Source organism: Trichomycterus rosablanca, chromosome 27 (genome assembly GCF_030014385.1).
Source record: "Trichomycterus rosablanca isolate fTriRos1 chromosome 27, fTriRos1.hap1, whole genome shotgun sequence".
Taxonomy (NCBI): Eukaryota; Metazoa; Chordata; class Actinopteri; order Siluriformes; family Trichomycteridae; genus Trichomycterus; species Trichomycterus rosablanca.
Genome location: NC_086014.1, coordinates 14560348 through 14577513, shown reverse-complemented (window position 1 = coordinate 14577513; position 17166 = coordinate 14560348). Strand labels below are relative to the sequence as shown.

The 17166-nt window shown below is 49.6% G+C and overlaps 2 protein-coding genes across 4 annotated transcripts in view; both read right to left on the bottom strand.

Moving 5' to 3' along the window:
* Positions 1–557: 557 nt before the first annotated feature.
* pdcd4b (programmed cell death 4b) lies at positions 558–8871 on the bottom strand. Of its 3 annotated transcripts, none has more exons than XM_062989638.1 (12): positions 8769–8871; positions 7067–7149; positions 6608–6910; positions 5122–5216; positions 4625–4738; positions 4312–4533; positions 3275–3372; positions 2807–2924; positions 1941–2048; positions 1697–1807; positions 1464–1603; positions 558–1106 (listed from the first exon to the last, which is right to left on the bottom strand). In XM_062989638.1, exons 2-12 carry the CDS (start codon positions 7107–7109, stop codon positions 1046–1048), a joined length of 1413 nt encoding a protein of 470 aa, XP_062845708.1. In that variant the 5' UTR covers positions 7110–7149; positions 8769–8871; the 3' UTR covers positions 558–1045. The 3 variants fall into 3 exon arrangements, with proteins under 3 accessions (XP_062845708.1, XP_062845709.1, XP_062845710.1); XM_062989639.1 differs by lacking the exon at positions 8769–8871 and adding an exon at positions 7416–7647; XM_062989640.1 differs by lacking the exon at positions 4625–4738.
* A 676-nt stretch (positions 8872–9547) lies between these two features.
* Positions 9548–17166, bottom strand: part of rbm20 (RNA binding motif protein 20) — a 49019-nt gene continuing 41400 nt past the window's right edge. Inside the window, exons 9-14 of the mRNA XM_062989846.1 lie at positions 16670–17147; positions 16408–16506; positions 15550–16051; positions 14632–14739; positions 13585–13706; positions 9548–11914 (exon numbers count right to left, since the gene is read on the bottom strand). Of these exons, the coding sequence (XP_062845916.1) occupies positions 11855–11914; positions 13585–13706; positions 14632–14739; positions 15550–16051; positions 16408–16506; positions 16670–17147 (1369 nt within the window). The 3' untranslated portion in view covers positions 9548–11854. The remainder of the gene's footprint in view (positions 11915–13584; positions 13707–14631; positions 14740–15549; positions 16052–16407; positions 16507–16669; positions 17148–17166) is intronic.

The window sequence follows — 17166 nt, the reverse complement described above, 5'->3', positions numbered from 1 at the left end:
GGTGCGGATGACCGGCGTCAGTAGGTTTGGTCCCTGGTTCAGAAGGGCTAACCGAGGGTAACCAGCACGGGTACTCGGGTACAGTGTGGGTCTCTCGGCGACGAAAGAAAGATCACCGATCTCTAAACGCACGTCATACCCTAGGTTACCAAGCAGGGCGGCACGCTGGCTCGGTGGGTAGCGCCGTCGCCTCACGACGAGAAGGTCCCGAGTTTCTAAATGAATCTATTGACTTATTAACATTTTTTGACACACTTCGGTTACATTTATCACAGGACAGGAATCGAACGGTCACACGAGAAACACACCCACGGACGATTTTCGAGCTCCGACGAGCGTCTTTGGACCGCGGGAGGAATCCGGAGCACCCGGAGTAAACCCGTGCCGACGCGGGGAGAACACGCGGACTCCGCACGGAAGGGACCCGGACCGCTCCACCTAGGACTCGAACCCCGAACCTTCTCGCTGCGAGTGAGGGTGCCACCCACCGAGCCGGCGTGCCGCCCCATCTCAGACGTCAAGAGATAAACGAATCGAATAAATAAACAACAAACGTGTTCAAACTTCTTTCACTCTTATTTATTGACAACATTTCAGACAAAGGAAAACAAAAATAGACAAGAACGTTTTGGTACATCGTGAAAGATAAAGCTGCACGCACCGACGTCCTGACGTACAGAAATGACGTCGGACTACACGTGTCGTGAAACCGGGTACTGACCGGGTACTCGGTCAAAATGCCCGTGAGGGCGGCAGTGAACTTAAAACTACAAATCCTGGAAAGACTCGGTCACTTGAAAGTGTGACACCTCTGAATTTAGCTTCGTTTAGCTTATCTCGGTGTGTGTGCGCGTGTGTGTGTGTTAAGCGCCGTATCGTTTGGCGTGTACCACGTTGCTCTGTGGAAGCTCTACATTCTTTACTGACAGGTGGGGAAACTCCACCTAAACCTGTGAGATAGACACACATACGCACGTACGCACTTGGAACACGGACGCCGGTTTCCTCCGACGGGGCGGCGGGATGGACTCCGGGTACGCGGCGCTCAGAGGGTTTGGGGTTTCAGGCGTCCGCCGTCTCCCTCGCTGACGAACCTCTTCCGCCCTCTGCAAAACACACAGAAACGTGGCTTTCAGTTCGAGGCACCGTGTCCCAAACCGGTCGGTAGGGTCGACTCCGGCCGGGCACCCGACGGGCGCCGTCGCCCGTGTCTATAGGGAAGATGACCGACGTTCTTTCCTAGGGCGCATTCACACGAGAAGCGTCCGTTCGCCCCGGTTCCCTACGGAGTGCGGCCGTGCCGCTCAGCTCGCCGCTTTTATCGGTTCACCCGATAAAACTTTGACCCGGTGTGCCGTTCGCCGACCTTTTTTGAACCTCCTCCGACGAGACGGACCGAGACGTCGACTCTAAACGACTCGCCAAGACGGTCGCGTGCCGCGGGCGTAACGTCTCTCACTCACCGACAGGGGCACCGGTCTCTGAGCCGTCTGTCGACGACTCCGGCGCCGAAGCTCTCGTCCACGAAGCGCTCCAGTATAGAGAAGGCGCGCGGCACGTCGACGCTGATGTCGGCCACGTCCTCGTACACTCTCTCGTAACCCTGCGGACACACGATCGAGGAAAGGTTTAACGTCCTCGGCCGCGAGGAGTCGCGAGTACTACCGACGCCACGTCGCCGGCGGGTGCCACTGACCCTTCTCGTCTGGTCCGCCGTGATGACCGAGGAATCGTACAGAGATTTCAGCAGCTTGAGGATCGTCCGACGGGTCGCGTCTCCTCCGGACTCCAAAACCATGACGATCGCCTGGAAGAGACACGTCTGGGTAAACATCTGCACCATAGTAACAACACTCGGTGGCGACGTCGGTCACGCGGATCGACAGGATCGATAAAAAAAAAAAGAAGTGCCGGGCCGAGGCCGGGCGCGTCCGAGTCACCTCGTACACGAACTCGTGATGGAAATGCGGCACCTCCAGCTCCCTCAGACACCGCTCGGCCTCCTCCGTGTCCCCCGAGAGCACGTACTCCTTCAGCGACAGGTTTACCTGCAGAGAAGAATCGATGAGATTTTTTGACATCACTTCCTGCTTTTTAATCACTTAATCACTCAAATGAGACATTTCCAGGTCCCCGTCACACTCCTCGTGCCCTGTATCCACATTGGCCGAACACATCGAGGTCGCTAAAGCTTTACATATACTCGGTACGATCCGTTTGGCACGTAGCTTGACGGACCCTGTTCTGAAAACCCGAAAAACACTGATCGTAGGCTTGATAATTATTTTCAATCCTATTATAGTCTGATAACAGCCAGTGACTGCATTAATATGAGCATTTGGTTGCACATTAGTAGCTACGGCACTCAAGTGCGCTTACGGAACTGAAATTCCCAGTGTTGTAGTTCGCTATTACTCCACTAGAGGGCAGTAAACACTACTTAAACGTCTGGTGTACTGGTTGTGTATTGGCTCTTATTTGAAGACTTTTTTATTGTATTTTCTAAAGTGTTTTGAATTATCGCTCCCTACCGACAGTATAACGGTTTAATTTTACACATACACCCGTTATATCGTTATACAGGCAGGTTCATTTATAGTCTTGTTCCATTTTGCGATACTAATTCCGGTTCGATTCGTAATTCTACGCACCGTAACATTTTTAGAGATGCCGTACAGGCAGACTGCACCGGTGAATAAAAGCCCCACCGTCGACTAACCCGTCCGGTCGATAAATAAGTCGACGAATAGATGAACATCAATGCCGCCACACCACCACATGACATCCGGACGGGTGGCGTCCTCACCTCTTTGACGAGTTCGTCGACGGGCCTCCGTCCGCCTCCCGAACCCCGGAGGTTATCGATCTTGATCCCCGCCTCCTCGCTCATCTTTAACAGTACGGCGGCGCGGTCCAGGGCCGCCCTGCGAGTGAAAAACAAACCAGATTAGACGACGCTGTAATCCACGTGACCTCCGCGTCACGTTAAATCGACCGTGTTCGGTCACGCCGGCGAGTCTGTGCCGAGGTCGCGCACGCCGCAGACACGCACCGAGCCGTCATCTATGGTCCAAGACCACCGTACGGGTCGAGGATCCGTACGTGAGCGGAGGACCGACACGGAGCGAGTACGCCGTGTTCGGAAGAGGCCGTTTGCGTGAGGCCGATCGACGGTGGCTCCTCGGCTAGATAGTTCCTTCTATCGAACGTTCATCTGGCTCCTACACGAAACAAACAGAGACGCCGTGTGCGATGTGTACGTAGCACCACGTACCTCGCGTGCTCGCAGTCCACTCTTCCCTTGAATCCGTCCACGTAGTTCCTAGAGAGGATCTGATCCGCGACCGCTCTGGCGATGAACTGACCCACCAGCTGGAAGCACAGAGAGCACATTTAAACTCTCGAAATCGGTGCCAGTCGACGCTCACCTATACGATTGTGTCAATTACTAAATGTCGTTACTATACTTAAGAGACATGATCCGAACAACGGCAAGAAACGGGATCATTAGGCTCATCTGACAGGATGGAGAAGTCGCTGCTGTTTAGGACCGGACCGAACCTGCAGGATACGCGCGGCCCGAGTTCGTGATCGACTGCAAATTCAACTTATTTTCATTTTTTTGGGGGGGGGTTTTTTACCCCTTTTTCTCCCCTTTTAGCGCATCCAATTGTTCAATTAGCATCGTGCTTCCTCTCTGTCTATGCCGAACCCTGCCCTGACGGAGGTGATCGAAGCTAACCCATATCCCTTCCGAAACACGAGCAGCAGCCGGATGCATCTTTGCCACCCACACGTCGACGAGTTTGGCGCCACCCAGCGCTGCATGCGGAGAGACACACCCTAAGGGCACCCCCTCCCATCTCTGTGTAAGCGCCTCCAATCGGCCGGCAGAGAACGCGATCGCATTCTGACAGAGAGAGACCCGCATCCGGTTCTTTGTCCCACCCCCCACCTGAGCGACCGGCCGATCGTCGCTCATATAGCCACTCGGCTTCGAACCGGTAAAGCGAGGCTGGATTCGATACCACGTTCTCAGAATCCAGCCCTGGTTGCGGCGCGTCTCTTTTTACCGCTGCGCCACCTGAGCGGCTCTTATTTACATGTTTTAGGGCATGTTTACACAGTGGTTATATTCACAGCTGGAAAGGTAGGTATTTAACGTCCCTACAAACATCGGTATAGAGTATTTTTTATAAAAACAAAAGGGCATTTCGATACGCTTGTCGATCACAGATGCGAGTTCGGTTGGTCTCATCGGCGCAGCTTCGCACACGATCCGTTCACCGCACCGGCGACCGTCGCCGTTACCTGTGGAGCGGCGGGCGTGTCCAGCACCAGGTCGGGCAGCTCCTCGAGCAGTCTGCGGAACGAGGCCTCGATGTCGGAGCGGCCGAGGACGCGGCCGCACAGGCGTCTCAGCAGCAGGGACGTGAGCTCCCTGTGACCGGCTTTCGACTCCAGCGCCAGAGACACGGCTAACAGAGGGACGTCGCTGCGCATGGATCCCAGGTTCAGCTCGCTCAACAGCTCCTGCGGAAAGAGAGGAGAGATCCGGCGTAGTCGCAAACACGGACGCCGCCCGGCGAGCGGAGAGACGCCGACGTCGAGCGGTTTTACGTACCGCTACTTCGTCGGCGTCTCCGTGCTCGAAGTACTCCCGGACGATGGGCGTGACGGCGCGGGTGAAGTCGTCGCCGTCCAGCGGCAGCACCACCGTCTCGTACACGACGTCGTCCTGCGTGACGAGAGGGAGAATTCGATTCGGTTCATTCGATACATAAAGAGAACCCATCATGGATGCGGTGACCCCTCCCGGCTGCCCTTCCTGCTGAGAACCGGAAACCCCAAAGAGTCCCGAGCCCGAACCAAACTTCGAGCTCGCTTCGGTGTTTTTAAGTTTGCTCCGAGCCGTTCCGTCTCTCGCGTACGATCGCTCGGGTTTGTCTCCGTTGCAGAAGGTGAGCTCCACCTTCCCCGTAGAGCCTGCGTCACCGCTCTACCTTCTGGTTCTGCCTTTTAATCGTGCCCGTATAAACAGGGGTGTCGGGGGTGTATTAAACTCCCAGCCGCCCCTAACAATAAAAGAGAGTTTTTTAGCTAGACACAGACGCACTCTACCTGATCTTCGTCGTAGTTGGGATCGCGCACGTCGACCTTCTCCTCGACGTACACTTCTCCCGGCGTGCCCCACACCCCCTTACCCCCGGCACCACCTGCACAGACAGACAGAAAACACACGGGGGTCACGTCGAGTCAAGTCACATTTATTACTACGAGGCTTTTTACAATACACGTGGTCTCAAGGCGTCTTTACAGAATCCAGGACAGACGGACCAGAAACCCTTGTCGAGCGAGCCGAGGGCGACGGTGGCGAGGAAACACTCCCTTAAAAACACAGGAGGAACCTTGCGAGGGACCTCCATCCTCCTTGTCTGGCCTGGAGAATAATCTAAATGCACTAGACTTACACGAATCATACAGATGAAATGAGCTTAAAGAACAGACGAGCAACGCGAGTTCTTCGTTATTCAGCCCAGTCTGTGATCAGACACGTTTTCAATGCGACGCGCCAGGTCGCCGTGACATCCGGCAGGAGCGGCATCGTCGGCTTGCGGTCATGAACCTCGGGCGAACGGGTAGACGGGTTAAAGGCGTCCCTCCGTACGCCGTGCAGCTCCGCACGTGTCGGATCCGATCACCACTGTTTACACGACGTCCGAAGAGAAGCAAAAACTGTTGTGTTTTATTTGAAATCAGAACCGTGGGATTATGGGAATAGTCTATGGCAACTAGTGAGCTGAGAAACACTGATTGAATGCGTCCTCGGATCGACAAAACAATGTTTCTCACGCCTGCACGTCTCTTCATCTTGTGACAGACGTCAACGTCAAACCGCAGCTCTAGGCCAGACGCACGTCATACCCGCACCCCGACGAGCTGGCACCGCTGCACATGATTTCTGGCTCGGTGGACTAAAGAGGCACGGCATGCCTTCACATAACTCGCTTGTTTTACATCGTCCTTTCTCTTCGGCACACGCCCACTGAACATCTCTACACGCTCGCGTGGGAGAAACAGAGATTACATAACACGCGTTTGCATCCTGCAATTCTCCAACAACTGCCCGCTTCCGTTAGAAGAGCATCGACCAAACACAGACAGCTCCACATCAGAATCGTCTACTAAAGCCTTCACCGAAAGGCACCTAAAAATGAGACACGTCGAGCTCTATATCACTAGTCCCGCAGCCTCCTGGATCCAGACCGTATGTCAAACGAGATTAAACATCTGACGAAACGGCAAGCGATTCTGGTTTGAAGGTGGGTGGGGCGAGAAATCCTACCAGGGTGAAAAGAAGCTCAGTTTGTTTATTATGAGGTACTCTTCGCCTCCTAGAAGCAAACTGCATTTCAATCAAATAAAAAGAAGCGTATCTATGCACGCTGTACAGTCACTACACTCTACTTCTACTTCTTTTGCTTGTTCGACTACTGGAGGCCAATCATTTCCCTGTACATCTTAATTACATTTTCAGTACCGGTATGGATCTAATGACCTATTATCGCACCGAGGTTCGAAAAACTAAAGGCATTCAGGTGCTCACCTTTCTTCGGCAGGCCTCTGCCTTTGCCCTGGCGTGACCTGCGGTCCAGCACCTTGCTTTTCGGGCTGGCGAGGGGCGCGGTGGATCGCGTCGCCTCGCCGTTGTCGCTGAGCGAGTCTCCCCGGCCCGAGTCTCTGGAGGAATTCTTGCGGAGGCGCCGCTTGGCCTTGGCCTCCAGTCGGGCTTCGTGGAGGTTGCCCGCCGGCGCCGGCGCCCGGTCACCGTGGATTTCGCCGTCGGTTTTGGACCCCGGGCCGTTTTCTTCGTCGTCTGACCGATAGGAGTCGCTCAGGTCGTCCGCCTCTGCGGAGAGGGAATTCAACTGTCGGTTCACTTATTCAAGAAAGTAGGTCACACGTGTAGCACGCTTCTCTCTGTCTGCGTACTACCCACAGGCAAACGAGTACTTGAGGAGTACTTGGGATTAGAGCTACGAAAGCTAGAAAAACCAGCACTTACCGACAGGGTTGGAGTTGAGCCATGCCTCGCAGTCTGTCGCCATGATTTCTGGGCTGATCTTTGCACCAAAGACCGTTCAAAACCTAACAAGTTTGTAAAGGTAAAAATTAATAAAGTAAAGTAAAGCCAATCATTTTAACTACACTACTTTTTCTGCAAATGTAAATGCACAGGTCAAATTCAGTACTACCACACTTATTTGTCAGCTTGCAAAGAATCTGGAGCCTGTAAAAGCCATTTGAAAAGCTCAAGCTTGTGCTTTTTATTTTCTGCTCTTTGTAAAAGCAGCAGCCTCTTTTCAGTTACGTTTTCCTTTACAGACCGTCCCAAACTCTCCTTTTCCATCTACCTCTGTGATGTCCCCGTGTCATCAGCAGCATCGTGCTGCTCCTTTTTCCTAGGGTAACTGTGTTCAAAGTGTTCCTTTGGGATCCAGGGTTTGAATCCCCAGCAAAGCTATCGACCGGTCCGGGTTCTACATACACACCGACACATGGATTGGCGTCCTGTCGAGGGCACGTTACTGCACTGTGCCCCGTGATTCCTGGGAAGCCGGAACCGCCGCAACCCAGACCGGGATGAAATGGGGGTAAAACATGGAAAATAAATGAGTTCGAGTAGTATGAATATACCGGCTATCATTCATATAACAGTGATCAAAGTGTTCCTTTTATATCTATCGGTTCACAGAGATTTTGCAAACTCCTGACCTTGACTTTTGTGATGAGACTGCAGGTTAGGACGTCTCTACACTTTCTGGCAAAGCAAAACACCCACATGTTCTTTTTACAGTTCTTTTTAACTGACGGGTCTTCGGGCAGCCTAAATGGGCCTCATAGTCTCTAATGACAATTCTCGACCTGCCCGACTAACAGAAAGGGGGTCCGAACACTTCCACATTCCTAAATGACCTTCATTTTACCTTCATTACAATGGTGTCAAAAGTGTATATTAACATTTGCAGACCATGGACATTGTTCAAATAGACTAAACGTGTTTTGGTTAGGGGGTTCCTAAACTTTTGCCCACACACTTGAACTTAGTTATCCAGTTATACATTTATACAGTTATACATTCTGATTAAACATTTTAGTAACTAGACAAACATATTCTAAACCCCTTTTTGTACAACAAACTAGATAATAATGATAATAATGATTTTTGAATATAGTTTGTATATATAATGAGGTTATTGTTTACGTAACACGGTGACACTGTAAAACATGCCTCGACATGTCAACACACTGTCACCTGACCCGATAAACGTCCTAATGACGGACTTGCCTAAATGTAAAGTCATTTAAAACGTATCAAAAGTTGTTAGCAGAGATGTTAAAGTTTTATTTTTGCCTTTTAAACAGGTTTTAATCTTTAAACGGGCAGCGCTGTGAACGTGCGGGGTTTGTTTTGTATACACGAGCAGCTGCCCACCACATTCTGACCGCGTTCCAAATTGACACCCGCTCACATCGTAGTGCGCTAAGTGGAGTGTCTAAGCCTCCGCTACACGTCACACCTAGTGCGCTTGACGTAGGGAGCACGGAGCAATTTGAGATCCGAGCATAAACAAACCTGCGTCAGCTTCATTGATCGAGCCGATACGGCTGTTCACTCTCGATACACCTTTTCTAAAGTATCCATACGTCTTAAAACGCATCGATCTATAGCGAATAACAGCACCGAACATAATAAACTCACTCACCTCGATTTAAAGTTGCCTTTTCGACTGACACCGCAGCGCTTCTTCTACGAAACGTTCTTTCCGCTCTACCCAGCAACTCAAAGACGCAGCGCTCACCTCCGAGCACTCGGATTGGTCGGAATACACAAAGTCAGGAGACGCGCTGAACCAATCAGAAGCGCTGCTTGAAAATCAAGCCTTCTGGTGTTTTCTACAGCCGGAGAATTCGATTGGAGATGCAGCGCCGCCTGGTGGTTCGTGTTGGGAATCGCAACCTAAAACGCATGATGTAATGGTGTAGATCTCGACCAAGTAGGCCTCATGAATCATGGTCAGGGTCGCGAGGGATTCGTCTCTCTCAAGAAACATTAAACATGGACAGGGCGCCAATCCACACTGTTTTTTCACTTACACTTAGAGGTGAATTAAAGCAGTAGATGGAGGGGGAGTACACAATAGCGCCTGAAACCTTTTTCATCTGCACACATTTAATCTAGTATAATTTTATATTTAGGACACAATTACCAGGAGAAAAAAACCCAAAGTGTCACTTCATGCTGAGAAGAAACTGGTTCTCGGTGTCAGATCCAAGAACCATAAAAGGCGCTGCTGATACGTACGTGGGTTCACTGTTCACGGTCAAGTGAGCATAGAGGCTGCAACGCAAGAAAAAAGGCCCCGTTTATCCTATTTTCCCAAAGACGTACAATACGCTTGTGATACAATCATTCGGAAATCGATAAATGTCTTTTTAGACGTAATTCATACCCAAGTATGAAGTGACAGACCCGAAGCGGCGCTTTAGTGTATCCATGTTTATTAAAATTTGCAAAAACATGACTTTTTTTTTCAACAACAACAATCGAGTGTCTCATAAGTGACACACTAGCATTAATATCGTACAGAACAGGAAGACGACGTTTCTGTCTTTGTAAACTACATTTACACACACTTCACTGTACGCTTTACACAGATTCAGCTCAGATATGAACGATGCACGATGGTCCGGTTCAAGTAAGGCTCCGTAATCGAGCTTTATTTACACGACACGCGGTGTGAACGGAAAGCGGCGTGGATCCTCACGAGCGAAGGATTCCGTCTGACTAGCCGGTCAATCGAATATTCTCATAAATATCCATCTAATAAAACTCTCATCTACGACGATAACGGCGACATACGAGCGATATCTCTCTGTCCCGAGAACGAGCCGTGCGGCCTTTCTGCATTTGAATCACGTCACCTTAAAATAACTTTCTCCTATTCGGGTCGAGTTCAGTTCAAAAGCAGCGATAGAGTTCATCGTGGCTTTTAACGTGTCATACTTATTAGCCACCCTCACGTTCACATTCTGTACATTCCTCACGGTGATATGTGTGTTCCGGTTCCTTTTTTAGGTACTGTTTTTAATGCACTCACGCTGACATCCCTGCACCAGATCTATTTTGGGTCAACTTGGGACCTGGGACCCTCCACAGAGTCCTCAAAGCTCCCAAAGTACTGGTTTTCCTGCCATTACACATTCGCATCCACCTACATGAAACCTTTTCCAGATGAAGGCTGTAATTACACAACGTCTTGGCGAGACGACAACTTAGAGCATGTAGAGCTCATACGGTTCTCCTTAACGTGACCCCACACCTCGTATACTCGGCTATAGACGAGATCCGCATCTTTCGGTATTTCCTTTATCGATACCGATAGTAGGAGCGTTAGCCATGACATGAAAGTCATACATCACGTACGATAGGTGGCCAAAAGTATTTGGATGCCTGGCCATGACCTTGTCAGACATCCCATTTTAAAACAGAGCGACCTCTATGTGATCTTTTCAGCTAGAACGACAGTCACTCTTCTAATAAGGCTTCTCACATGACTTTGAAGTATGTCTGTGTATGGGAATTTGTGCCCATTTAGTCACAAGAGGATAGCATTTGTATGGATTCAAACTGATGTTGGTCAAGAAAGGCTCAGTCGCTGTTCCAGCTGTTGAGCGACGCTGAAATCAGGGCTCTTTGCAGGACACCGGGGGCGTCCCGATACTTCTGTCCATACGGTCTCGTCACGTCGCCGTTTCTGTGTGATACAGCTGACCGTCGCCTGGAGGTCACGGACCACCTAAACATTACTTAACCTTATATGAAGATAAAAATTCTGGAGGTTCAATCGCTCGTCTACAGATTCATTCCTGGGTAGTCCATCACTGTCCGTGCAGTCGACGTGCTAATGAAGCGATCTAATATTTGCGATCGCTGCCGTTCTATCTGGGTGCATGAAGGAGGAAGTTAGACACAGGAAACTCTAATAAGCTCTGACTGAGAAAGATTTACAACAGCGCACTTTGTATCGTCACTGCCGGAGTAAACGCAGAATTAAAGAACTAAGGTTTGGGGCCGTTTGTGTTTGGATAGGGTTAAACACAGGTACGGATAATACCCCATCCTACAATTGAAACCTGAGGTTATAAGGATCTATAGATTGTATCCATAGATATGAAATGAGTATGAATTATTGCATATATTAAATCTGCCCACTCGGTGCCCTTCACATGAATTCGATTTGAATATCGTTCACACTGAACTCTCTCGTGGAGTGTTTCTGGTCACTAAATCTGCCGTTAAGCTCGTCACATTATGCGTTTAAATACCGGCAACCCTGACTCACGAGCACAAGAATATGGGACACGTGAAGCATCGACGGCTTCCGATAAGGCACGATCAGCTTATTGTTAGCACTTATTTACACGTTCGAGTCAGGCAACACGTGGCACTTAGTTTTTTCCCCCTGCATCAGTTTAGTCCCTCTTCTCTTTATGTAATCGGTGCAGAAAGGAAGCAGCAGCGGTGTGACTACAATCTGCGCGATATTGTCGCTTTGCCTGCTGGAAAATCTTAGGGATCGATAACGACGTGGCGAGTGTGCGTTTCTCTAAGATCGTCCCACATGACGTTCTCATCTTCGCTTCAGGTTTCACAGTGGGCTCAGTGTTTTATCTTCCACACTATCTTCGCGTCTCGCTCTCCACCCTGGTCCTTCTCCTCCGGTCCGACCGAGGGACGGTCTGCACTGTCGGACGGCGGTGAAGATGAAGTCTCGGGGTCCTGTGCGTTTCACTCGGCGTCCGAGTCGTAGTGCAGCAGACGATCCTCGGCCAGCTGAGACAGATACTTCTGCAAACACACGAGACACGGCGTTACACAAACGTACCCTGTTTATAGTGGATTCAGAAAGTATTAGGACCCTTTGGGTCTGTGTGAAAACCTAGTGACGTCTCTACACATCTGCATTTTAGGTCATCCTACACTCCTGAGAAGAGGGCGTGTGTAAATTCTTAGATTCCTTAAAATGCTCCTACTGAGGCGCCTTAATTCTGAGTGACGATCTGACTGAACGACGAGGGAGCGTCCGACGCCTCCTTAGCATGACTTTTCTCACCGGAAACGACAAAGATAGCGGACGAATCATTGTGGGGCAACCACCGGAGTTCTCTTTGAATGTAAATACATTCTTGTTGATGTTCAACGTGCATAAAGACGCACAAGTGTCGTCTATTTGCAAATTCGGGCTCTTCGGGGACAGTTTAACCGTGTTCGGTACACGGTTTGAACGACCCGAGGCTAACTGTGTTAATGATCTGCCTTGTGAGTTCAATGTCTTTAGACATAGAATCCTCTCTACTGAGGCAGCTGATCAGGTAGGCAGTAGGCAGCAAGGCAGCTCGCTAGGTTTTCAAACAGACACTTTGAGAGTTTGAAAAGGCACGTCTGTGTCCGTCTCTTTATCAACAGCGCACCGTCAGGACCAAAATCGAGCCGCAAAGTCAGAGGAACTGTCCGTGGATCTCGGAGATCAAACTGTAACAAGGATATAAAACGATCTCCTTTGAGAGGCTTTGAGTGTTTTCAGGACTAGAAGAAAGAAGCTTGGGACGGTCTCAAACCTTCATCTAGTGCCACGGTTTCCAGGCCTAAGCTCAGCAATTTAAGACCTAATCACAAGGGGGCACCGTGGTGCACTTTAGCTGAACGAGCCTCGAATATATTTAGGAATTTGTGTCTCAAGGGCAGAGGAGCATGTGCCAAAACGAGCCCTCACTTTATCTCCTCTTTCAGCTCATCTCGTCAGAACTAATAACAGCGCGGTGTACTGACGGCTCGGGAAATGAAATCTCTCTCCGAGCGCCGGCCCTGGATATCTTGGCACGCCGTGACCGTTATCCGCCTACTTATCTTACAGCCTCTAACACAAACCCATTTGGACATGGCTGCTGTTTATGTGTGTGGTACAGATGGCGAGTATTAATCAATCGCCCTCAGACTCGAAGCCTCCGCGTCTGCTTTTTAGCTGGTCTCACGGCTCGTGGGCTCGGTGTGGTCGAGTCGCTTAAAGGCTTGAAATGAAAAGCCGGCCAACTGAAGATGCTCTTGACTAAGGATAAACAATCAGTATGGATCATGTGTATGAAAAGTATGCATGTGTGAGCACTGATCTACGTAAAAAAGATCAATATTTAGAGGTGGTGTCCACATATTTGGGAATACAGAGTAACACAATGTACGTAAAACGTTATTGTAAATGTCCCAAATCTAGCCGAGCTGTGTTTTTTTTTTAAATCAAGATACCATTTGCAAACATTAGTGAGAATAAAATGCACACAAAACCTTCCTAACTCCTGAACCAGCCAAAAACCAAACAAACAAAAGGTTCGAGTGCTGAAATGTGAACATGACTGATGGAAACAGGTTTTCTAAATAAACGATGACGTGTGGAACATTTTGACGAATGAGCAGCTGTCATGGGGATCACGTCGGCTTTATGATGTGTGTGTGTGTACACAGACCTGTAGATTGCGGTAATGGACAGTGCTCCGGCAGTGTGCACTTTTGGCAGTCGCTTCGCTGGTGTAGAAAAGGCTGCAGAGTTTACAGAAGAATCCTGTGCTGGGAACGATGAATTCCACACCTAACACACACACACACACGTGTAAACCAGTCAGTTTCTATTTCCATACTATCTACATACACCAGTCTTTTACTATCAGTGACCGAAACACTGAAACACTGGACGCAGCGCAGGAACACAACCTGGACAGGGCCGAGCCGATCATGTCTGAAAAGCACGGCTGATATTCGAACCCGGGTATCGGAGGTAGTGGGCTAGCAAAATAGTGTAACGGTTCCCGCTTCTCCTGGAAGCCATTATAGGGTCCTAAAGACACACACCTCCACACTGTGTCATTGTTGTATTATATCATTGTACACATAAAGTGCTAGAATACTCCAATGTATACATGTGCAATAGCTATACACTTTTTAATACTATATGCCAGTACTAGACTAGTAATCAAAATGTCATGGGGTTCAAGCCCCACCACTGGCAGGTTGCTGTTGGATGGGCCCTTGAGCAAGGCCCCTAACCCTTAATTGCTTAGACAAAATACTGTCACAGTACTGTAAGTTGCTTAATGCCAAATATGTAAATGGAGTGTATGTGGTCGTAGATCTATATATATATATATATATATATCGAAAGGTCACTGGTTCAAGCCCCACCACTGCCAGGTTGCCACCGTTGGGCCCTTCAGCACGGCATGTAAATGAAATATATAGATAGATAGATAGAGAGAGATAGAAAAGTATAGTCTATATATACAAGGGCAGTTGTAGCTTAGTGGTTAAGATACTGGACTAGTAATCAAAAGGTCACTGGTTTAAGCCCCACTACTGCCAGGTTGTCACTGTTGGGCCCTTGAGCAAGGCCCTCAATACTTAATTGCTTAGACTGTGTACCGTCACAGCATTATGAGTCACTGTGGATAAAAGCGTCCACTAAATGCAGAAAATGTAAATATAAAATATAAATATATATATTAATTCATTTAACTCACCCAGTGGGATGCTTTGTTCACTGACGATCTTTTCCTGCTCGTGTGATGGTGAGCGAGCCTCGATGCCCGTCCTCAGTGGTGAATTTACAGTCTGTGAGCTCTGCATGTCTAAAAGTAGCACACAAATATCACTGCAGTTAATCTAATAATGTTATTTATTTCTATATCAGGGATCTATTTGCAGGCTGTGCTTTACACTTTTATAGCCATCGCTCTAGAATATTCGTACAGATCTGACTGCACGTCTAGATGCTTCATTCTGTCCCGTGTGCTTTAACACCACAGTTATAAGGAATAAAAGATATAAAAGATATTTAAGATAATGGTTAATAATAGTTGGGTAAAGCATGAACCAGAATTTAAAAGGACGTTTGGCTATGAGCGCTGAGCAGATCTGAACCTTTAAACTTGGATCACACAGAGGGCGCATTCTGACAGCTCAGCTTTATTCCTAGTGCTTGACAGTAGGTACAGAGTTGTTGGGTTTAATTCTGTTCGACACACTGCAGTTTAGCCTCAATGTGGTCATTTTATTTATTTATTTATTTATTTATTTATTTTATTTGTTTGGACTGTAAGCCCATGGCAGTGTACAGCTTGCTTGACTGTGGACGATGAGACGTGTTCCAGCATCTATTAATTCATAGATTAAGACTCCATTTTTAAAGGTTCTTGCATTACCGGCTGTTCGACTACATGTCCTCCTGGCAAAGGGTGAGAGGTTTGGTTTTCTTGCAGACCTTGGCATGAGACCACTGTTCCATGTACTTTGTTTATTATGAATAATTCTTTGGAACCAAAAGCTGTTTGGAGGTGTCGTTAAGTTCTAATGATCTGCATAAAGCTTCAGAGATGAATTGCTCCCGTCTAACAGAGAAGCCACCATCATGACCCCGTGTGTGTCCCGAGTGCTCGTACCTATGTGTTTATTCTGGTTCTCCTCCACATGCTGCGTCTCCTTGTCCGGCTCGGCCGTCGTCCGCTCCTCACCGCCAGTGTGCGTCACCTCACACGCACTCGGGGGTGGGGTTCGTATCTCGGGCGTGGCGCACGTCGAGGATGGGCGTGGCTCGCTGCTCTCCTCCAGTGAACCTTTGATTTCCTGACTCGGAGAGAAGCAGATCCGAGAGCGCGATAGCTCGTCACATTTAGGCCGGTCCGGGTCCGATACCTGTTCTTGACCTGCGTCCCGGTTCGGCACCGGCTCCTCTGCGCTCTCCGTGGTGCCAGGCTGGTCACCCGGGGCGCTTTCTTTTTCCGTTCCAGGCTCCTCTTCTTCTACACGTTCCTCCTGAACCTCAGGGAGGTCCGGCTCGATTATGGAGTCGTCCTCTCCTCCCACCTCGTCCACCGTCACTAGTTCCTCCATGCTTTTGGGGTACCAGGAGTCTATCTCGTCTCCACTCGCGCAGTCCTCCACCTGTGGATGAGCGAGCACGCAGAACGTAAAGCACCTTTACGCCATATTCACACCAGATTCATCCAGAGGTCCTCTGCTCATCTGGAGTACCATGCTAATATGTCTAAGACTTATTACAGACCAGAGCTGAGGATTAAACCCACGTCCTTATGACCCATCATGCAGTGCATCAATACAAAACACAAAACGAAATCAACTTTGTGGCGATCTGGTCACACTGTGGTTTACAAGATCTAACGCAAAGTCTCCACAAGGGGTCGACCCTTTTTTTTGGGCTCGCGACCCACCCGAGGGTCACGACCCAGAGTTTAAAAAGCCCTGCAGTATCGTGTGTGTGTGTGTGTGTGTGTGGTCACCTCGCTCTCTCTGTTCCGTTCCCTCTCTGTAGGTTCTGCAGGTTTGCTGTTGTGTGGTGATGCTGATCTGTCTTTACTTTGACGCTCAGCAGCTTCTTTCTGCTTCGCAAACACAAACAATGTACAGAAATGTACAGGCTGGTGACAATTTAAAGGAAAAGGCATCATAAAGTGTGTTAGGTTGCGGAAATTCACCTAAACACATTTAAAGCAGGTCGGCGCAGCAGTTTTTTGGTGTGTGATGAGATAAAATTTGACATACGTGATTGCTGGACTCTCGATCTTCCCTCTCGTGCCTCCTGCTGGTCCTCCTGCCTCGCCCGTCCTCCGCTTTTTCGGATTCGGAGCGTCTGCTCGTGTGGCGCTCCCCGCTCCCGTCTCTCCTCCTGAACTTGCTCTGGTGTCTGGGGTGGGAGGTTCGATGTGGTTTATCTTTCTTGTAGAAATCGTCAGCAGGATGGTGCGAGGAGTAAAAACGGTCCCGGCCGCGCTCCTCGGACGGTTTGAGGTAGGGCTTCCTGCGATCGCAGGGCCGGTCGTCCTCGCCGTTCCTCCACTCGTCCCTGTACTCGTCTCGGGGCGTCCAGTCCCAGGATCCTCGGCGCGGGCCCATGCCGTTGTTCCAGGGCGCGCCCTGGGGACTGTGGGTAGAGCTGCAGGAGGTGAAGCTGGAGCTGTGTGAAGGAGGGGTCAAAGATCGGGTGATGGGGCTGCGTGACCGCGCCCGTTCTGGCGGGTACCTGTACGTGCAAACAAACG

What these genes read in the sequence shown, in the direction of transcription:
- pdcd4b (XM_062989638.1), bottom strand. Translation starts at nt 7,109, where the DNA reads ATGGCGACAGACTGCGAGGCATGGCTCAACTCCAACCCTGTCG. An exon ending in CCAACTACGACGAAGATCAG is followed by an intron (nt 4,739 to 5,121) that starts GTAGAGTGCGTC and finishes CTCGTCACGCAG; the next exon opens with GACGACGTCGTGTACGAGAC. An exon ending in ATCACGAGTTCGTGTACGAG is followed by an intron (nt 1,808 to 1,940) that starts GTGACTCGGACG and finishes TGTCTCTTCCAG; the next exon opens with GCGATCGTCATGGTTTTGGA.